At 41.4% G+C, this 22297-nt stretch overlaps 1 protein-coding gene across 6 annotated transcripts in view; it reads left to right on the forward strand.

The window, feature by feature from the left end:
* LAMA2 (laminin subunit alpha 2) overlaps positions 1-22297 on the forward strand; it is a 671264-nt gene that overhangs the window by 502374 nt on the left and 146593 nt on the right. For all 6 annotated transcript variants that reach the window (XM_045294657.1, XM_045294659.1, XM_045294658.1 and 3 more), the window contains 2 exons: positions 5310-5452; positions 8261-8359. In XM_045294657.1, coding sequence (XP_045150592.1) covers positions 5310-5452; positions 8261-8359 — 242 coding nt within the window. The remainder of the gene's footprint in view (positions 1-5309; positions 5453-8260; positions 8360-22297) is intronic.

Consider the following 22297-nt stretch of genomic DNA (forward strand, 5'->3'; position numbering starts at 1 on the left):
AATCCAGACTTAGAGAACTAGTGATGGAATGCATCTGAAGACACACACACACACACACACACACACACGCGCGCGCGCGCGCGCTTCATCTTTCGTTAAAAAGGTATATAAACTGATTTTTATCCCTATCTGATTAAAGCAGACAATTCATGTATCTTTACCTAATCTTGGTTAATAGGTTTGGCCTTTTAAAAATATTCAGTGTACTCCTTTCCACTTCATCTTCTTTGGCTTGGATGCAGTGTGTGAATTTTTGTGACAGCCAGCCAGTAGTTACTATGCATGGGGGACTCCAGCAGAAATGCAGTATTTTGCACTAATTGCTAACAGAAAGATATGTAATATCAGCTGCATGATTTGCCCCTTCCATGTGCCCAGCTATAATGATCAGAATTTAGTGCTGCATTTGTTACTATTAGACACAAATTTATCCTGACACTTTTACAGGCAAAGCTTCGAAAACATTTAGTCATGGAAAATATAATCATAGTCTGGACGTATTTGCTCCTTCTCCCATACATTTTAGGCAGGATCTCACTTTAGAGCCTTGTCTGGATTTCTGAAAGGGGAGAGTAGTGTGGAGAGGTCATTTGGGGGTGGTCTTGCTTATAAGATAGATATTAATTATCACGGAGCAGTTAACTGCATCCTTATGAAAGAACAGTGATTTGCATCATGGGAATTTTGCATCTCTCTGTAGCCTTTCAAATTTTACGCAGTCAAGACAAAGTGGAACACCGCGTGGGCTTTCCAACGCGGCAAATCCTCGCGGGTGTAGACTGTCCGTTGTCCCCAGGGAGCATCTCGTGATGTTGACTGGTCCACCATGGGGTTAGCAGCCTGCCTCGTAATCACTGTGCTGCCAGGGCTCCTTTGCCCTATCAGAGAGAAATAATTTTTATTTTCATTTATATTGCATTTCCAATGCTTGCTGCCAAACACTTCAGACTTTTTGAGGACAAATAAAAGTAATTTGTGGTATAAATAAAACATTTTGTGTCAGAATAAAATAGCAAACCATTAATGGAAAGGACTATCCCCTACCTGTTCACCGTATAACTGCATGAATTAGGCTGCTTCAGAGAATTTTGAAAAATTCCCATGGCTGTCACATTCATAAGTCTTTCTGACCCATTTGGGCGGATGTTGGTGTATTACTTGGAGCATGCTATAAAACTTACCTTTCATTTATGGAAATGTGCTTGTGCTTTGTTCCCCACAAGGCAAATGTGGGACGTGGGGATCATAATAGACCTTGGACACGGAGACAGAAAATGGGATCTAGGAGTCTTTGAAAAAGCAATTAAACACATTTTCATTTCAACAACTGAAGATGAGGATCTAAGATGGGCAAGGGGTAGAATAATGAGAGAGAAATCAGTATTCAGCTTGCCTCTTGGCATCGTGGCTTACCAATTTCTCTACGGGATATCGCAGCACATCAGAAGCAGTTCTGCCTTCCGGTCCCTGGCTCACTGTTGTAGGAAGCAAACACTGAGAACAACTCTAGATGTATTTCCCTGGAAGTTTCCAGAACCATCAGCAAGGAGCCGCTAGCCATACCACTAACAAGTTGACTCAATACCTTCTTGGAAATAGGTGCGATATAAATGACAGAGAAAGGAGTAGTAAAAGATTTTTGGAGAACATACCGCTCTAGAAAGTATTGTGAGACTTCATGTTAAAAAGTCTCTTTCAAAGTGAAAGAGCTTCAAAGTAAAACAAGAGCAGACTGTTTGCTTACATCTGGGAACATCTGCCAAAAATGCATTTTCACTAGAAGTCAAATGGAATTTTTTTAAACAGTGGAGAACCTGCACTGTGTGGGGAGAAGACCGTTCATAGTCTTCAAAAAGAGGAAGACCCTCAAGGAGATGGACTGACACGGGAGCTGCCACTGTGGGCTCCAGACAGCCGTTAGGAGGGCGGGGAGGGCCCAGGGATGTTTCATTTTGTGGCATATAGGGTGCCGTGAATCGGAGCTGACATGATGGGACATAGCAACAATAGTCTGCATAAAATTAAGTATGCATTATAATTCTTCATGAAATGGAGAAGTTGTACTAATGCTTGCTCTTCCTCTGTGAGTTACAACTTCACAATCTTACCCCGTACTCTAAATCATACATGCGAAACATCAGGCAAGTCTGTCCCTTATGCAGTGTGTCCATGCTACAATTTAGGATATTTCTCCACAGCTCTTAGGTTGACAATTTGGATGGACTCAGTTGCGCAGTTCTGTTGGGGTGATAGGTGAACGCGTGGGAGTCAAAAATGGACCCACATCCACCAGGTCTTTAGCTGGCCCTGCCGCTCCCTCTCTCACAGGGACACTGATCCCCCAGGAGTCGGGCCTAACATTGTTCGCAGACAAGGTGTCGAGGAGGGTGGATGCAGAACACACAATATCCCTTGACCACATTCTGTTGGTCAGAGTAAATCATAAAACCAACCCAGATGCAAAGGAAATGGAAATAAACGTCTCTTCTCCTGTGAGGAGTTGCAACGCTGTTTCATCTGGCCCAGAGACTTGTCATTGACCTTTGTCTGATTAGTAATCCTTCTGTTTCCTTTCTTCTGAATCATTATGTTTCCTGCTCCTCCTTGCCAATATCTCTTCCGAGGGTCAAACCTCCCATGGTGCCTCATGCAGACACCACACCAGTCACCTCCAGCAGTCCGTCACTCTCAGCTTTTCCAATCACAAGATAATTGCTTTGTTCCCCTTCGCCTGATCTTCACATATTACCCTGGGTCTCCGTGGCCTTACCCCATCAAATCACCTTATCTCCTTCTGCTGTGAAGAAGTTTCCTGGCCAGTCAACTCACTTTCTCACTTTCTCTCGCCTTTTCCTTTTCTTCAGGCGCCCCCAACTCGAGCCTGTGCATTCTGATTTTTTTTAACCCTAGCTGCATATTTGAATTACCTGGAGTTTTAGCAAACAGTGTCACCTGTTCCCTCCCACAAACCTAGTAAGAATCTCTAGAGGTAACAAGTGGAAAGACTCGGGTGTCCATGTTTTATAAATTCCATCGGACTCTGATGCTCTACCTGACGGAGAAGCACTGAGCAAGCACAATGCATCTGAAATGTCAATGCACATAGGGGTTCTTTCTGAAATGCAGATTCTGACCTACTAAATCTGGGCTAGCACCCAAGCTTATGCAAGACATCTCAATATGCTTTGCAGATCACTATTCTAAACTCGGCTCCTATAGCAGCTGTATCATTGCCACGTGGGCGCTTGTGAGAAATGAGCATCCTCAGACCATCCGTCTGGCCTTCAAAAGCAGACACGGAATCAGGATTGAATGCACTTCAGTCCTCTGAGGTTTCCCAGAGTGCTTCAGGTGACTCTGATGGCTGCCAATGTTTCAGAAGCATAGGATGGATCTTGGTGTTTAGGCATGGCCAATTTGACCCTGAATTGTGTTCTATGGTGTGTTTCCTATGTTTTTTTTAATTGTTTTTCTGTTTTGTAAATTGGACCCCTGGACCTTCTCCAGAATTAGAAGTAGACCAAGACCCTGAGAAGCAGAGAAGGCATAGCCACAATCCCTCTGGCTTTTACTTCGTGTTCATTTAGGGATCATTCTCCTTCATTTTGATCAGGAGGAGTAAGAGAGAACGCACCTGGAGTTACAGACGTCAAACTGTCCTTCCCACCTCTTTGTGCACTCAGCTCCTAAAGCATGGGGGTTAGAATGCCCCTGCAAGTGAGGCTCAGCAGTGCAGGTGTTACCTGAAAGGAGCTGATGTATTTTTTTAAAACCAGCCGACTGGGGACATTGAATCCCTGTGAAGGGATATTGTAACTCACCTCTAACTGCTGTCCTATCAAAAAATCACCCTCTGTAGTACTTTGCTTTGTTTACAAGCTTTAGTTAATGGTTTTCTCTCCATTAGGCAGCTCAGGGGAGTACTATTTAGAGAGGTAATTGAATTCTTGCCAGTTTGAGACATCATCTAAAGCTGTTCCAGACCTCAGTGTTTCTCCTTGTCATATATTTCCCTCCTTTCCAACATGCAGATAGCTCAGATGCGTCTACCTGTGGGGTACCGATGGAAACTAAAGCTGTATAACATGGATGTATTTCATCCATACAAGCCATTTGTCATGGAGAAGGATAACTCACTATTCCCTGATGCAAAATAAAAAAATCTCAAGATGAAAAATATCTATATGTAATATAGATAATTATATTGAATAAATTTGAATTGCATATTCAATACATATTGAACACATTGATTTTATTGATTATTGAACACATTGAATAAAATGAATGCATATTGAATAAATATATACTTGTGTATATATATCAGTTTGAACTTTATATGCAGTTTATATATCGTTCAGGTTGAGCATATATACATATATATTTGAAAACCCAGGATGGTGCACTTTCAGAAATTCACGCCATTCATGTCAGCACAAAGGGACAGCGATCCAGTGTCCTCATCGCTAACTCTGCCACCAGTTCCGCACGCCGACCCTCTCCACCGAAGCTGAATAGCTTCCTCTGCTATTCACTGAAAAATTATCACTCTTGGCTGCTTAAAGAATGAACATTATCACTCTTGGCTGCTTAAAGAATGAAAGTGTTCCTTGCCCCTCGCAGTCATTTGCTCCCATGGCTGGACGAGGTTCGTCACTAACGTGGGCCATGGGGGGGGTCACATCTAATCTTGGGTGACAAGGTGCTGATGAGTGGGAAAGGAAGATCTGGCTAGCAAGTAAGTCAATAAATTAATATCAGGGGGAAAGTCTTTACATCCTCAAAAAGAACACCTTTATGTTTTTTTATTTTATTTAAAAAGTAATAATTCTGCTGTATAGCTGTTAACCTGAACATTTATATAATTTTTGAAAATGGAAGCCTGAACTATGTAGAAACAAAATTACCACAGAGAGCGTACACTGCAGCCTCACGGCACATGCTTGCCTTCATTTGCACACCCTGAAACAGTTTATTCGCTCTTTTCCTGTCTCCTCTGGCAAGTGCTCATGGGAAACGTGTAGGATCTGTTCTGTTTTAGGAATTAACCCGCCCATCATATTCCTGAAATACACTCAGTTTCCACAACACCTGTTGCTTCTCCACTAGTCCTTACTATAGCATCTCCCAAGGTCAAGCTCTGCGCAGTGACCCGCCCATTCTGCTATTGTTCTTTTCATCTCTTTTCAACGGCCATCCACTAGACTGTGTTCGCCTTTCACAGATATATGGACCATGAAATCATTCGTCGCTGAACTCTCTGGGCGTCTGCCTGGTGTTCCGCAGAATTAATAGTCTTTTCCCTTCCGCAGTCTGTGGAGACGCGTGCACTGGGCTGCTTCTCCGTGACCTGGCGCTCCTGGAGCAAATGGCCCTGAGCATCAACCTCACCGGTCCGCTTCCCGTTCCCTATAAAATGCTGTACGGCCTCGAAAACACAACTCAAGAATTAAAGGTAGGTTGATGCAGTCACAGCGAGAGTCTGGAACAGAGTGACCATTCTTTCTGAGCAGTGTTGAGTTGTTGGACAATGTTTCCACACTGTCTCAAGTCAAGGGAAACAGCAGGTACCGAAGTTCAGAAAAGATCTAGCCTGGGGTTTTGCAGGCTTGAGAACTGTAGCATATATAGTTAACTTTCAAGGGAAGAGAGTCTCATACACCCCCTAGTGTTGACCTGAATTCGTTTTATGATGTTAGGTAAAAATATGTGCAAACATAAAAGAAGGCGAGAGCTCCTCATACTTATAGGTCTTATAAAATCAAATAGATTAATGCTTAGAAACTCCTATAAAACCAATAAAAATCAAATTAAAAACATTAATATAAAGTAACAGATAATTTTTGCTGAAAGGAAATTGCTCCTGCAGCAAGAATGTGATACTATTTCCATACACATTCTCTCATTAGCAAGTGGCACATGGTGCCTCAGTTCCCCCACCATCCTGTGAATTGAACCAGAAAGCCCTTGGCATGAGGCAACATGGGTGCAAATGTACTGGATTCAACTGATGTGTGGAATGTTGTAAGAGCCTCCAATAAAATGATTAAAAAATGAAAGAAAGCCCTTTGCAAAGGGTCCCGAAATGACATGAAATCATTAGACGACTTTATGTGGTTTATGTACCCTATGTGCTTTGTGATCAAACACATATGCTATGCACATGTGGACACTGAACACAGGTGGCAATATTTACCTCTTAGGTACTTAACCAGGGTTCCAGAAATACTTACATTAATCTTTAAGATCATTGTCAACATGAAAACACATGGTTCAAATGTTGAGCTATAAGAACTAGCACCCTTTAAAGTACTTTAATGTGTACCAATTTGAGAAGCGTTTCTCTAAAAGCATAAGACTTCCCATAGCTTATAACCTAGGTGGAAAGCTTAAGGAATTTGGAGATATCTCACCTAATAAAAATATTGATGTGAGGTGGTCACATATATTCTTCCAGTCAACTGTCGCATATGTGTAGAGAACTTAAAGAATGCATAGGGTTGCACTTGGTTGCCTGCTGAGTGGCTTCCCTTGATTCCCTATGAAATCCTCACTGCCCCTGAGAATCTTGGAGTCTGTGTGGTAAGAGCGCAGTCATGCGATAATAATCAATACGGCGCCCAGCGTTATCATGTGCTTTACAAAGAATTAGAATGCAGGGCAATTCATACACGGGCGAAATCAGTAGCATTCAAAGTAACCACGACTGAAGAAGGTACAATTCAACTTGGAACTTGAGGGCTCGAAATGCACTTTCATTAAGTGAAGACAAACTGGTAGGACTAAAGGAAGGAGCCTAAGCTGAATTCCTAGGCAGTGGTGGCCACTCTTCTAGAGGCTGTGTTATTCATCCTGGCCAAGACCAGAGCTACGTAGTATATTCCCAGAAAACGAGGCCAGTTTTGATGATAGCAGTCATGAGACCATTGATTGATCACTATGTCTGGGGTAAGCATGTGGCTAAAGCCTCACATGGATTATTGTACTTAAAACGAACAGACACGCCACTTTGGAAAGGAGTACTGCATTGTTTACCTTTTGCAAATGAGGAGAGCCAGGCAGGGAGCACTTCCATGTCAAGGCCAAGATCACATGACCACTAAGTAGAAACAAGAATTTGGAGAGGCAGTAAACTTAGGGTCTGTGAGAAAGAAATTGCCTTTTGCAAAGTTCAGTCAGCATGTGGAGAAGGCTCTGACCGACAGCCCATCACTATTTTTGCCACTGAATTGTATGTACTCCTGAGCAGAGGTGGCAGTGCGAATTAGCAAGCCTTTTCTGGAAGACCTTAGCACTCAGGCTTGTGAATGAAAGTGAAGACTACAATATTGAGGGGGCTGGAGAATAAGGGCACTTTGGAAAGCCAGAGGCATGAAAGCAAAAGGCAGAGGGATTGGAGTTGACCTTGTAACCTCAGTATTCAGGGATGTGAAGAGTTTTAAATAAAGAAATGCTATGTTGTATAACACTGGCCTTGTGACCAATGTCAACATGTCCGCCAAGACCATGACCTTGAACACTGAGGCCCAGCAACTTATTCTTTTAAGGCAGCGGTTCTCAACTTGTGGGTCTCAACCCCTGTGGGGGTTGAACAACCCTTTCACAGGGGTCACCCGATTCCTAACAGTAGCAAAGTGACAATTATGAAGTAGCAACAAAAATAATTTTATGGTTGGGGGGGTCACCACAACATGAGTAATGGTATTGAAGGGTCACGGCATTAGGAAGGTTGAGGACCACTGGTTTAAGGTGTTTAGTTATAGCTAAGAGGTGTTCATTAGTTGGTGGTTTGATAGAGGCCATGATTTTCTTGTCCTTAGATGACAGTATTACTTTTTGTTTCATCCATCACTGTCACAGAATAATCTTGTCTAATGGTGGCATAGGCCAGGCCAGTCCCCAATGTCAGGGACGGCAGCTTTCCTTCCATTCACCTCCAATCAATGTATCTACTGAGGGAGGGGTGTGGGGAGGGGAGGAATGAAAGGATCCGATGAATCATTCTTCACTCTAACTCTCGCTAATGATGTGTCCTTCTGCAAAAATTTGGACCACACTTTTTAAACAACTACAGTTTTCTCGTCCATGATGTGTAATGACATTTTCCTCACAGAGCTAGTGTAATAATTAGATGATAAAAAAATACAAAAGAACAACAGGAAGGTTGTTCTATAAAGAAATAAAACATCCTGCTACGTATTCAGCCCTGTGGTTCCCTGCAAGGCCATTTACTAAAATGCTGGTTGGATGGTCTCTTTCTCAGCACTTGCTCTCGCCTCAGCGGGCTCCAGAGAGACTCATCCAGGTGGCAGAGGGCGATCTGAAGACGCTGGTGATGGAAATGAATGAGCTTCTGACCAGGGTAAGTTGGCAAAATCACGAACTATCTCAGAGCCAATGTAAAGCAAACTAAAGGTAATTACTTCCGATTTCTGAGAAACAAGACATGCTCTGCCTAATGCCATATGCAGGGCATGAAATAAATGGATTTTTGAATGGCTGCTTCTGCTTTCATTCATCCTAGAATCTGATAGCACCCTGATGAAAGTTGCCATAGTGGTTGACATTAGGTGCTATCAAGTTGGTTCTGACCCATAAGGACCCTTTGCACAGCAAAACAAAACACGGCCGGATCCTGCACCATCTGCACAGTGGTTTCTAGGCTACTGGATCAATCCATCTTTGTAAGGGCCTTCTTCTCCTTTGTAGCCCCTCTGCTTTCCCAAACATGATGTCTTTCTCCAGGTATGGTCCCTCTGTAAGAGGAAATCTTCCCATGCTTGGCTCTCGGGAGCACTCTGGCCATACTTCTTCCAGGCAGATTTGTTTGTCCTTGGACCAATCCATGGTATCTTCAGTGTTCTTTGCCAGCACCACAATGCAAAGGCATTGCTTCTTCTGTTTTCTTGCTCCCATGTCCAACTTTTACAACCATATGCGGCAATTAGGAAGGGACAATTATAGTGACTTATCAGAATGACAGCATACGTGTTGTGAGAACTTCATTCCCAACGCTTCCATAATAAAAGTTTTATTCATTTTAATTCCAAAAGCACAAATTTGATTATGTAAAGAAACAGAAAACAACCCAAACGCTGTCGCCATTGAGTGGATGCTAACTCAAATAGGCAGTCTGGGCTGTAACCTGAATGGGGCACCTCCCAGGCCTTCCTCCTGCAGGGAGCTCTGCCCACCAGCCCTTAAGGAAGCCACTGGGCGTTTAGCAGAGGCCACCAGGGCCCCTGAAGAACAGAAACCTAAATCAAACTACAGTACGTGTAATCCCCTTTTACCTTATTATGGGATTTTTATAACACCAATAGGTGTTCCGGCACAAAAGAGGAAATCGTCTTAATGTGAAAATCCAAAGCGTTTCAGACATGTTTTAAAGCCGGAATTTAAAATGCATGTTGAGTTTATCAGCTTTTGCAAGGATCCGGATTTCTACATCCGGAAAAAAACAGCATAAAGTCCGCCACCTTGTGGTTAGAAAAATGAATGGACGGGAGGCTGGTCTTGCACGTAGCGATCCAGTAGGATGATCAGTCCACGTTGAAGGACTAACAGCATTGGATCTGCACAATTTTGAATTATTTCGGATCCCCAAGAAGAACTGCCTCGGTCCGTGGCAGTGAACTGAGTTCCCAGTGGTCAGACAACTCCAGAAAGGAAGAGACAGGCCAATTGGACCCAGGGTCCCAATCCCAGCGGCCGGGTCTTTTCCCCACCCTCCCCTGCTTCTGGCTAGGAAGCTTTCCACGGAGAAACCCACTGAGCTGTGGCAGGGCTGTTACAATTAGCACACTTACTACTGTTTGGGAATCTCACACCAGCAATGTAGAATGTACAGACGCATCACCGATTCTCTTGCCAGATGTATTGAGACATTGAAATGTCCTGAGTAAATTTATTTCATGTTAATATTTAGTATTTGTATTTGTTTTGTGAATATAAGTGAATACAGAGTTAGATCACTTAAACAGATGACAAGCGGGTAAACTTGCTGCGACAAGCACAGCAATTTTCATCACATACTCATACAAAGCCCAAAGCTAAGTGTTAGCAGAAGAGACGGGTCAATAAGCAGCATCTCTCTCTCCTCGGATCTTTCGATTTGGTGTGTGTATTTATCTGTGTGTGCATGCATGCTTGCATTTAGATGTACGGACAGCAATAGGAGAAAACTGCATGTCCGTATATAATAGATAAACAAAATGAAAAAGAGGGTAAGAAATGTGCTTGAGACACCATAAAAATAGACTAACTTAATCTGGCGTAGGGTCGTTAGGAGAAATTCCAGAAACTGTGGGGCATTTATTCGCTTGATTAATTCTATTGGAGATTACCATGTTCTTGGCACCGTGGCAGGTAATGGGGATAGTGGTATAAAAAAGACTTGTCCCAGAACTCGCCTTCATTGAGTTGATTACAACATGATGATCATCACTTAGAGACAATCAGCTCTTGATTATAACTTGGGCTCAATTATTTTATATTTCTAAATGACTCTTCCATAGGATTTCTATGTACAATTTTTTTAAAACTTAGAATAGTTTTAGAGTATAGAAAAAGTTGCGAAGATAGTTTGACGAGCTCCCATATACCCCACACCCAATATCTCTCATATTATAGATGGTTCCTCTTTTACAACATGTGAAGTAATAGTGGTACAATATTTTTATCAATGAAAGTCTATATTAATATTTATTCCATTTTTACCTAATGTCTTTCACTCTTCTTCTGGGATCTCATGCAGGGTAAACCCCACGCTCATTGTCATCAAGTCAATTCCAACTCAGAGGACCCTAGGCTTTCAAGGCTATAAATCTTTATGAGAACAGATAGTCTCATCTCTCTCCTGCACTGTGGCTGGTGGGTTTGAACCACTGACCTTGCATTTAGCAACACTTACCCAGTGGTACCACCTATCTAAGGCAAGTGACATGATATATTTCTCTCCATATCTCTTTGCACTTCGCTAGATGATCAGGCTTTTTTGGGCTTCCCTTGTTTTGGATGACCTGCATCATCTTGAGTAGTGGTGTTAGTGTACTTTATAGAACGTTCTTTCAGTGGCATTTGTCTCTGTGTTAGACTGGGTTCTCCAGAGGAAAAAAACTACTGACATTCAAAAATATAGATAAAGAGAAGTGTTTATAGCAAGAAAATGGCTCATATCGTTAGAGAAGTGGGTTCGTCCATTTTGATGGCCAGATATTATTTTAGAGGTTTTCCCTGACTACTTGAACAGTTGTCAGGGCTGAGGAGCCAGTGAACCGAAACATCAGAGGCCAGTGAAGGGCGAGCGGGCTTGGCAGATCTGATGCTATCCACAGTAGGCCATGGCCAGTTTCCACTGTCAACAGGCAATATCTTGGCCTGCAGGAACACATCCCAAGAGACCGGAAACAGGATCCAGGCCATCCGGAAGGAGAGAAAGGACAAATTCTCCGCAGCATTTCTTCCTTAGATAGCATATAAACTGTACCCCCAGGGAGAAGTCATCAGACACCTTATAGGTTAGGGCTTGTTGCCAAATCATGGAGAAAAACCTAACCATCAGTCATATATTCCTTTCACAATTAGAGCAGAGGTATGGGTATTTGTGACAAAGGTTATAGAACTGGAGATAAAATAACATTCTCACTAGATTGTATCAAAGGCATGTGTGCTTATGTGACCTATCACTGTAGATGCTAAAATTGATCACTTGATAGAGGTAAAATTATCCAACTTTCACCACTGTCACACTCCAATCCCATTTTTTTATTTGCCCATTCTTCAGATTCTAGAAATAAGACTACCAAAGCCAAGATCTTTTTCGCAGGGTTACACAGCTGTGAAAGAAATGTAAATTAAGAACAACAAAGCATTGCCAACAAGGCAATTCCAACTCACAGCTCCTCTATGAGACAAAGTAGGCAGATCCATCTGGGTGGTAAGGCTGGCATCTATTCTAAAGTAGATTTAATCGAATGGGTTGTGCGTTCAACCAGCAACCACTCAGTTAGCAATCCAGCTTTCTGTTCTACTGAAGCTTCTGGATAGCTAAACATTCACTTATTCATTAACCATGGCCCTCATACATTTATAATCATGAATAGAATTGTCAGGGAGACAACCGATGCTCAAATAAATATGATCCATTATTCCATGCCCTAGGGTCAAGTTGCATGATGATCAAAAGTTGGCATGACTGCACATCACATGTTTTTGTTTCCGGGTACCAACTCAGCCACCCTATTCACAACATAACAACTCACTGCCCCTTCCGGTGACGTCCTCACCTTGTCATGTGCGAGCACATTGCTGCAGCCTCGCTTGCAAGCCATCTCTTTAAAGGTCTTCTTCCCCACTGACCCTCTGCTTTGCCAAGCGTGATGTCCTGTTCCAGAGACTGGGCTCTCCTAATAGCACGTGCAAAGTTTGTAAGACAATCCTTCTCATCGTATCCTCATGGTACCAGGACAAGACCACCAGTGCTGCTATCTCACAGTCATGAATGATCCTGCGGTGGAAATTACACACAAGAACGGCAGCACACAGCTCACTCTTGCTATCCGTGGCTATATTTGAATGCGTAATGGTTCAGGTTTGGATGCACACTGGAATGAGCTGACACCAGACCCTACCCCCACTGCTCATGATGTAATTGGTCTGAGATGCATTCTGATAGGAGCTTTGGGATTTTTGAGAGCTCCCTAGATGCTTCTAATATCAGTCAAGCTTGAGAGCTACTGTGATCCTATAACCACCTAATGGTTAAGGGTTACTACTTCGATGGATACAACCAATCTCTGCCTGCTCCTTCTTCCTCTGCTCTGCTGATGCATGAATTGCTTTATGACTGATATATTCTTTCTTTAGATTGGTTAAAACACTCACTAAGTGTCATCTAGCATAAGAAGTGGAGGAGTTGCCCTCACTCCTTCAAGGGCTTTTATATTTTGTGTTCATTTTTTCAGACTGTAACCTAGTCCCTTCAAGTGCTTTTATATTTTGTGTTCATTTTTTCTGTGTTAATAAAGAAAATATCGTATGAGTCAGAATCAATTCCATGGCAATGAGCTCAGTTTTGATTTTTTTCAGAAGAACTAACATTTGGCATGTTTTTAAATATATGTTTAGTCAATGTGTAGATAGTCAATAAAATATCACATAATCACATATTTCTTCAACACAATTTGATGTATTGCCGTCCCTGTGTCTATATTTAATTTAATGTATCCAAAGTTCTCTATACCATATCTGCAGTATTTTTTGTGCTTTTTGATAAACCACTCCACATCCTTCTATAGCCATTGTCCTTAGCTCCCTCTTCTGTATCAAAACAAATATAATATATAGGTAGATAGACAGACAGAGAGGTTTGCATTCACTTCTCACTGTGAAGCAGTCTGGATTTACACTTCTTGCCTACTACTGAAATGATTTTTACCGAGATCACCAGAAATAAGCTAGTCATTGCATAAAACAAACTGTTCATGTTACTTGAAGTTACTGCAGTAACTGCCGGTGTGGTCGTTCCATCCTGTTGACACACACTCCTGTCTCGTTGTCAGGGTCACTGCGCTCCCTGGTTTTCTCAGCCTTCTCAGAACTTTCATTCTCAGGCTCTGCTGTCCATCCATTAAAAGTTAGTGTTCCTGGGGGTTCAGCCTTCACTTGCTATCTCACCTTATTACTGGCATGCTTACTCTCTTTAGGTTTTAATGGTCATGTACGGGTATAAAATGCTGGTTCACAAATCTATATTTTCAATGCAGACCTCATGCACATGTCTCAGTCCAATGTATTTAACTGCCTACTGGGCATCTAAAATTAAACTCATCATCTCTCTCTGAAAACCCATGCTTTCATCTATTTAGACCACCTCAGTGATTTCTCTTGCAGGGTTCACCCCGTCTACACTTGCAACCAATGGATTATCCTTCTCTCCGCCCTAGTTCACTTTGGCCCAGTCTGTTCTTTCTAGGATCACTCTTTCTATGCCTTATCTAATTCCAACCAATTACTATTCATATGGTAGAATCGTCACACACTCTTCTCATTCAGAAATAAGATGGCTCTCCTTTTGTTCACCATGAGATGTATGGCTCTTCCATTGTGATTTGAACCCTGCTTAACTCCTCTCTTCTCTTCCCCCACCCCCCTCCTGGTCCACTTGTCAGAACCTTGTGAATTGTGTCTATCAGTCAGAAACTTAAACTTCTCAATGTTTCTTTTTCCTCATTACCCTCTTGCTTTTCCAATCCATTACCAAATATCGTAAGTCCTCCTCCTGTCCATCGCTCTCATTTTCCCTACCCTCACCCTTATCTGATCTCCATAATGCTTACCCTGTGAAAATATATGATTGTTCTAACTAGTCAGTTTGGAATGAATCTTATTCTTCTTCCAATCTGTTCTCTCTGGTGTAGTGAAAATCAACCGCTGATATTCTAGATTTGATCACGTCAGTCCGGTGCCTCAGATTTTCCCCTAATCGCTGATATTCTAGATTTGATCACGTCAGTCCGGTGCCTCAGATTTTCCCCTAATCGCTCCTTGCTCTTCAGATGAAGGCCTGTGTCCTCTCCTTGGCCACATCCTTCCCCAACGGAGTCCTTGCCCTGGCACTCCAGCCATGCAACACTCAGTCTCTGTTCCATCATGGGACCGTTCCCCTTGCTTTCCTTCATCTTGAAGGTAATTGTCTTGCTCTGTGTTAACTTTGTTTAACTTGAGCTCACTTTTCAGACAGCAGCTTGGGGAAAACCACCCTCTGGGACATTCCAGACATACTGAGATCATTCCTGTAATTCCCTCATATGAATGTTTGAATGGTTTACATGATCATTCTGCTAGGAATCCTCTATCACACAAAACTATCAGCTCTCAAAGGGCAGGAAGTGAGTCTGATTTGGGTCACTGTTGTGTCACTAATGGTATGCACATAGTAAGTCTTCAGTCCATAGTTTTTATTTCATTAATTATGAATGATTTAGATCATAGCTGCTGAATAACCCAAGCTAAACATTTATTTTTAAAATTTCTAAAATATATTAAATTCAGGTATATATTTGCAATTATCTTGAACTGAATACTTTGCTACCTTTGATGAATACCTCTTGAATTGTAATACTATCAGAAGAGAATGTTCCTAGAGTAAACAAATAAATAAGCCTACTGCCATTGAGTCAATTCCAAATCACAGTGACCCAATACAGAGTTTCAAGACTATAAGTCTTTATGGGACAAGACAGCCTCCTCTTTCTTCCACAGGGTCTGGTGTGTTTGAACCACAAACCTTACCATTAGCAGTGGGAGCCCTCACCCACAACACTACCGACATTCCTAGTAAAAGACTAGACCATAAATCATCAAAATTTAACTTTTTATTTACACTGCCTTTTGCTACCTAATGGAAAGCAGATTTAAATGATTAAGAAGCATTTCCAAAAGGAAAAAACTAACTTTTAAATGATTCAGTTATGACCCCCCATGAGCAATGGATTGACATGCTTCCGGAGCCATCCATATGATCACTTGAGTGTCAGACAATTGAGATCCAAAGGGATTTCATGGACTGATTTTCAGTAGCAGGTCATCTAGCCTGTCTGAGTCTGAAGGCATGATTAAAAACTATGCAGCATCGCAGCAGCCTGCAAGTCGCCATTTGCAGACTGACAGACAGGTACTGTCTGCATAGGAGAGGCATTAGAATCATACATGAGTCTCACACATGGAAGGAGAGAACTCTCTCCCTGAACTACCAGTGCCTCATAAGCAATGCTTCTCCTGCTTTATTTAGATTTTAGAAAGAAATTTCCATTATTTTTTCTGTTGCATTTTGAAAGAAGGAAGGTTTTAGTAAATCATAGTTGCTTAGATTAGAATTTTCAAAATCAAACCCAGAAATACTTAGGGATATGTTCCACATAGACCTATCATGTTATCATTCCAGAGGGCCAGTTGGCTGCTCCACTATCTCCGTCCTAAGAGCTGACAGGGGAAGCTTACAATCGTTTACATCACTGCCACTTAGATATGCAGATCTGGGAGTGTTTGAAAATGACCCTTGAGACTCTCATACGAATGATTAGAGCTGAGCTTTAATTTTAGCAGGAAACCACGTGAGTCTGCAAATACAAAGGTGGATGGCATCTAAGCATTGTTGTCTATTCAGCACTTAGATTTGCTCCATTAGATTTTCGTTTTAACATAAAGAAGGTAGAAAATGAAAGACACTAGTGATATCCAACCAAGAAAATTATGTGCCAATTTCAAGAGGCACAGTGAGAACTGCTTGAGCTAAAGGAAAATCGTAGCAGCCGCATTGTTCAGGAGTAAATTAATGTGTGCCTGATGGTGAGACATGCAGCCTAGAAATACATACTCTGAGAAGCAAAACAACACACCCCACTGAAAGAGAGAGAGCGAACTGGTTGACTGAACTTGACTATAAAAAAAGAAAAGAAGAAAAATTAATCAAAGGTAAGAAATGAACAAACAAAATCCCCAACTCACTGCCATCAAGTTGATTTTGACTCAGGGTGACCCTGCAAGGCAGTAGGGCATTGCCTCTGGGCTTTCCGAGACTGAAACTCTTTACAGGAGGAGAAAGCATCATCTTTCTCACAAAGCGAAGACAGACACATAAAAAAACTGTGCAAGGCATAATTTGAAAGAAACACTAGAAAAATTGCAGAACAGAAGAAACGGATGTACAAATAAGAAAATCAAAGAGAATGAAAGAACATAGTAGGATGAGTGAAAAGACATTTGTCAAAATCTCAAAAAATAAGATAATAGTGAATGAGAAGGTGGACGACTGTGAAATGGATATGATCATTGAATAAAACACAGGAAGAGCCAGAGTGATTCAGGCTGATCAGACAGTACTTCCCAGACTTACAGGAGAATGATGATGAACTATATTTAAGAGCCATCAATTTGGGGTTGCTTTTTATTTTAATGGCTTATCAGTAGTAACATATACTCCATACAAAATGGTGGTGAATAATTTGCTTATTATTCTCATGCCACCTGCCTAGAGACAATAAAGATTGGGTTTGTAATAAAATGGAATACTAAAGACCATGACATAATCAACGTAATTCAGAGCCAACTTACAGCAGAGTCGGCGAACACGTGTAGCATGTAGTGTCTCTCTGTAACATCATCCATGCTCTGCCCCGGGTGCACCTGGTTCTTGTTCATTTCAATCTGACAGTGCTACGCCATCTGTTACCACTACTCATAATGCATTTGTTAGGGGTTTCCTTTAATGGGGTCTTGTATACATGGGTTTTTTGACAATATTGACTCTTTAAATGAATTAGTGTATAATGAGACATTCTTAAAAATATCGATATAGTATTTTCATACTGTATATAAGGGGTGCACCTTCTCTGACACCCAAAACTTATTCCTATAAACGACTACGTACACTAGAAAAATGCCCTCCTCCTACTCCAAATGCTCAACATTTTTGTGTTGGATGTGAGCCAAACACGGTAGTGTTGCATATGGACAGAATACAAAGCTTGGAATCGGAACGCTTGAGGTTTGTTTCTAACTCCTTCCTGTGTTAGTCTGGGTAGACTAGAGAACCAAATCCATAGAAACTCATATGTCTATAAGAGAGAGTTTTATATACATTAAGAAAGCATCCCAGCCAGTTCAGTCAAAACCGGTAAGTTCAACATTAGCTCATATGTCTGACACCGATCTACAAAGTCCTCCTCAAACTCACAAAACAGACGCAATGACACCGACTGCAGGAGGAAAGCCAAGTCAGTGAATGTGTAAGCATCTCAGCGCTGGCAGGGGTCTCCACACGGCTGCTCCAGCACCCAGGGCTGCATCGGGGTAGGTTCATGCGGCTTCTCCTCAGGAATGCCTCGCAGGAAGTGAGGCAGAGAACTAGCTAAGGCAGCCGCACACTGGTCTGAGCATCAGACATAAAGAGACCTAGAACCAGAAAGGCATGTCTCACTGAGCCGTTTATCTCTCCACCTTTCAATTAATTGGCCAGCTTGGCACAATTAACCTCAATGATCACACTTCCTCCATGCTTTCATTTTTAGCTGCTGGAAGAAGACAAATCACATATCTATGTATTTCTAAGAGAGGAAGAATAAATGAGACACAAGAGAATGACGTAGGCTCATTTTAAAATGTGTACCAATCTGGGGTACAGCTGAACATGACCACATCGCCCATTGTTTAAAATGAATGTATGTATAACTAGATCAGTTCTATTGCTTGCCTTCCATACCAAGAACCTGGCAGCCTCTCCTCTTCTCAAACACAGGCAAAAGAAGTTCTTCTGAGACATGCAGAGAAAGGGGTATGGTCTTCCTTAGTGTTGCAGTGAGCTGGTCTTAAGAATTCTGCCCATCCACTAGACTTATGCCCCCCACCCCCAATAGACATGGCATTAGTAGTTAATGTCAGGCCCATCTTTGCACTGCCAGTGACTAGAATACAGCTGGGATTAGTGGTGCATGTTGGTGGCTCTCTTCCCAAGTACTAGCCTACAGCTCTTGAGTAAAAGCTTCCTATGGGGATCTGGAAGCTACCCAAAAAACTGCCATCTAGGGACATTCAGTAACAAATTTAGCACTGGCACATACCGTATATTTTTGTGTATAAGCTGAGTTTTTCAGCACATTTTTAATGCAGCTTTTGTGGTAAAATTAGGTGCCTCGGCTGATATTCAGATCAGCTTATACTCGAGTATGTATGGTAGTTAATATAACAGATTCCTTCTTCTGAAAGAAGTCTTAGGAATACAAAGGAATAATTGATTTGACTATCATTATGTCATTCAAATATGGAATGTGTTGGAAAGCCAACAATTTGTCAGACTCTGTTCCTAGCATTCTGGAAAAAAGAAACAAAGAAATCATAGACCCAGCTTCCAAGGATAGATATTACAATGGAGATTAGATATTAGATAGAAAGAAGAAAACGCCTAACAAAGTAATTAGCCGCTGCAGACATGAATGGAGGTGATGATCATTGACTTTTGGAAAAATAAGGACTGTGTTAGCATAGTCACAGAATAGGTGAGGTTGAATCTAAATCTTTAAGGCTGGACTTATTTTGGATAACTGCAGAGCAATTAAGAAGCAATAGCGTGAACAAACGCTTTTTCTGAGAATGTTCAAGGAAAGGTAAGCAGTAAGTAGTCAATCAAAGTGGTAGTGAGAATGGTGAACTAAGTTAGGAACATTGTTGTTCAGTCATACAGTTAACAACCACCAAGGAGTGTATACTTTATGCTAAGGAATTGTACATAAAGGAATAAGAAGACCAAGTTCTCCATCTTTTGGAGCTCCCCATCTAGCTGAGGAGTTAGCAAACCGATAAATCAACCCATCAGTAAGTAATTCTGCAATTCATTCTGTTATAATGGAAATGTGTTCTCTTGGATGCTATGGGGACCACTTCCGTGGCCTGGAAATGCCCATACTATGGATGAGACACTGCAGCCCAAACTGATGGTGACACAAATTCAGTCACAAAAAGTGTCTTATTCCAGGATAATGATAATGAAACCAATGTTCACTTTGAAGTTCTAAAACCTCTTTAAGGAGAATAGAATATAGGAAGTTTTTTTTAAAAAGTTTGGCATGTCTAATACACTACAAGGACTCCTGCGAGTTGATTGCATAAGGCCTCATAGACAAATCACTTTGTTTTTGTAACTTGTTTCTTGTTGTATGTGATGTATAATTCATCACAACTTAATACTGAAGTGTGCACAAATCAGTGCTAATAGTACAATGTTTGTTAGTGATGACTCTTGCAATTACTAAATAAATCTGTAAATAAATACAAGTTGAATACAAGCAGAAGAGAATTGACATAATTAACACTATCTAGATAATCCAAATTTATTCTGATGATGATTGAACAATGTTTTAATATGCTTGAACTATTGAATTGTACTCTATGTGAACTATATGTCAATAAAGCTGTTTTTGTAAAAAAAATTATAGATAACATTATAAAGAATGGAAATTACATAGCACATTATTATGCTCATGCAAAACCTGTACATAGACCAATAGGCAGTTAATCACATAGAACAAGGGAATTCTGCACAGTTTAACTTCAGGTAGAGAGTGTGTCAGGGTTTTATTCTTTTTCTATACTTATTTGATCTGTATATTGAGCAAACAATACATGAAACGGGACTATAAGAAGACTACCACAACATCCAGAGTAGAAGAAGATCCTTAAACAATTTACAATATTCAGATAATACAACCTTGTTAGAGAGTGAAGAGGACTTGAAGCACTTGCTGATGAAGATCAAAGGCTGCACCTTCAGGATGGATTATAGACCAGCACACCCCAATGAGATCAATAAGGAGAAAAGATTGACATTGACACGGATTTCATGTTACTTGGACCCACAGCTAATGCCCATGGAAGCAGCACTCAAGAAGTTAACTGGGAAAATCTGTTGAAAAGTATCTCTTTAAAGTGTTAAAAGATATCCCTTTGAAGATTAAGGTGTTCCTAGCCCAAACCATGGGATTTTCATTGACTTCCTATTGCATGCAAATGCTGGACACTAAGTAAGGAAGACTGATGAAGGGTGGATGCCTTTGAATTATACTGTTGCAAAATATGTTGATTATACCAGAGACTGTCAAAGGAACAAACAAATCTGTGTTGGAAAAATATAGCCAAAATCTTCCTTCTATGTCACAGAAGAGAGGCATAATCTCAAACACTTTGGACGTACATTGGAGGGACCTCTCAAAAAATCCACACCATCAAGTCAACTCACAGTGACCCTGTAGGACAGGGTAGAACTCCCTTTGTGGGTTTCACAGCCTGTGAACGTTTGCAGGAGTAGGGAGCCTCATCTTTCTCAAGCAGAAGGGCCGGTGGTTTTCAAACTGCTTATCTTGCAGTTAGCAGCCCAACATACAGCCCACTGAACCACCAGGGATGGGGAGTGAACGTCTCGGGGAAAGTACATCATGGATGGTCAAGTCGAGGATCAGCAAGAAAGAAGAAGATCTTGAATGAGAAGGACTGACGGAGTGACTTGGCAGTGTGCTCAAGTATGTGAGCCCTGGATGGTGTTTTCCTTTGTTTTGTTGTTTATCAGGTAACCATGAGTTGGAGGCAACTCAAAGGTACCCCACAACAACAACAATAAAGTATGCTGCTGCTAGCTAGCTTTGCATGTGTCATCAGAATAAAACTGTAACCTAAACCAAGTCTCTTGGGGTGATCCCATGTGATATGTGAAGCGGTATCAGAGAGCATTGCTAAACCCAAACTGCACACACTGTATGGAGTCACCTGCCAACATTTGTAGCAATCAACCCTAGCTAGTGATTCAAACCAACAACTCCAGTCCACGACCATGAAGTCAATCTGTCTCAGAGGGTCCCTAGAGTCAGAGTAACACTCTTCCCTAACTTTCCAAGACTATAACTTCATGGAAAGCCTACAACCTCATTTGCTTCCAAGTTCAAAATAAGCTTTTCAATAGGAACATTTACGAAAGTGTGTGTGAGAGAGAGACAGAGAGAGAGAGAACACAGTGTGAGTCTGCCAGGCAAGTGGATAGAACCGTGTTTCAGGACATTGCTAAGGCATCATTTCAACACATACCCCTCAAAGCAGGGATTTTGTTAATTTAGGAACTTCATGACCAGTTTGCATGCAAGAAATTTAAGAATACGAGTGAAAATTAATTCCATTATTACTCTTTTAGAAGAATAAATGCAGAGCAGTGAACCCGTTGATTGTTATTCCTGTTAGCCGTTGAGTCGCCACACCAGCTCCCAGAGACCCCGTGTGTTCAGCATAGAACTGCTCTGTTGGGTTTTCTGGGTCAGAATCAGGACTGAAGCAGTTTGCCAGCCCTTTCTTCCATAGAGCCGCTGGGTCCGTTTAACCGGCCAGGCTTTTGGTTACCAGCCAATTGCAAACCACTTGAGTTACCCATGCTCCCGTTAACACCTTGCAATTCATTGTGTACACATGCTACAAATTCTAAAGAGGATATTTTACAACTTCCAGTGGGTTCGTATCCTTTTGTTCTATAGCTTGTATTTGTAACACTTGTAGGCTGATAAATTATGTGATAATAGTAGAATATTATATTCTACCATTTGTGCAAGATCTCAAGTTTTCATAAATTAAACCTCTTGCTGCCCCTGGGAAATCAGAAAATGCTATACAATCCCTGTAGTATCTCTTACCATGTTCTATGCTGGGCAGACATTTAGTTCTATTTAAAATCCACTTATGTGTGAAAATAACTAGATTTTCTGGTCAT

This window comes from Echinops telfairi, unplaced genomic scaffold (assembly GCF_000313985.2).
Source record: "Echinops telfairi isolate 266 unplaced genomic scaffold, ASM31398v2 ScPeMD7_3533;HRSCAF=4204_0, whole genome shotgun sequence".
Lineage (NCBI taxonomy): Eukaryota > Metazoa > Chordata > Mammalia > Afrosoricida > Tenrecidae > Echinops > Echinops telfairi.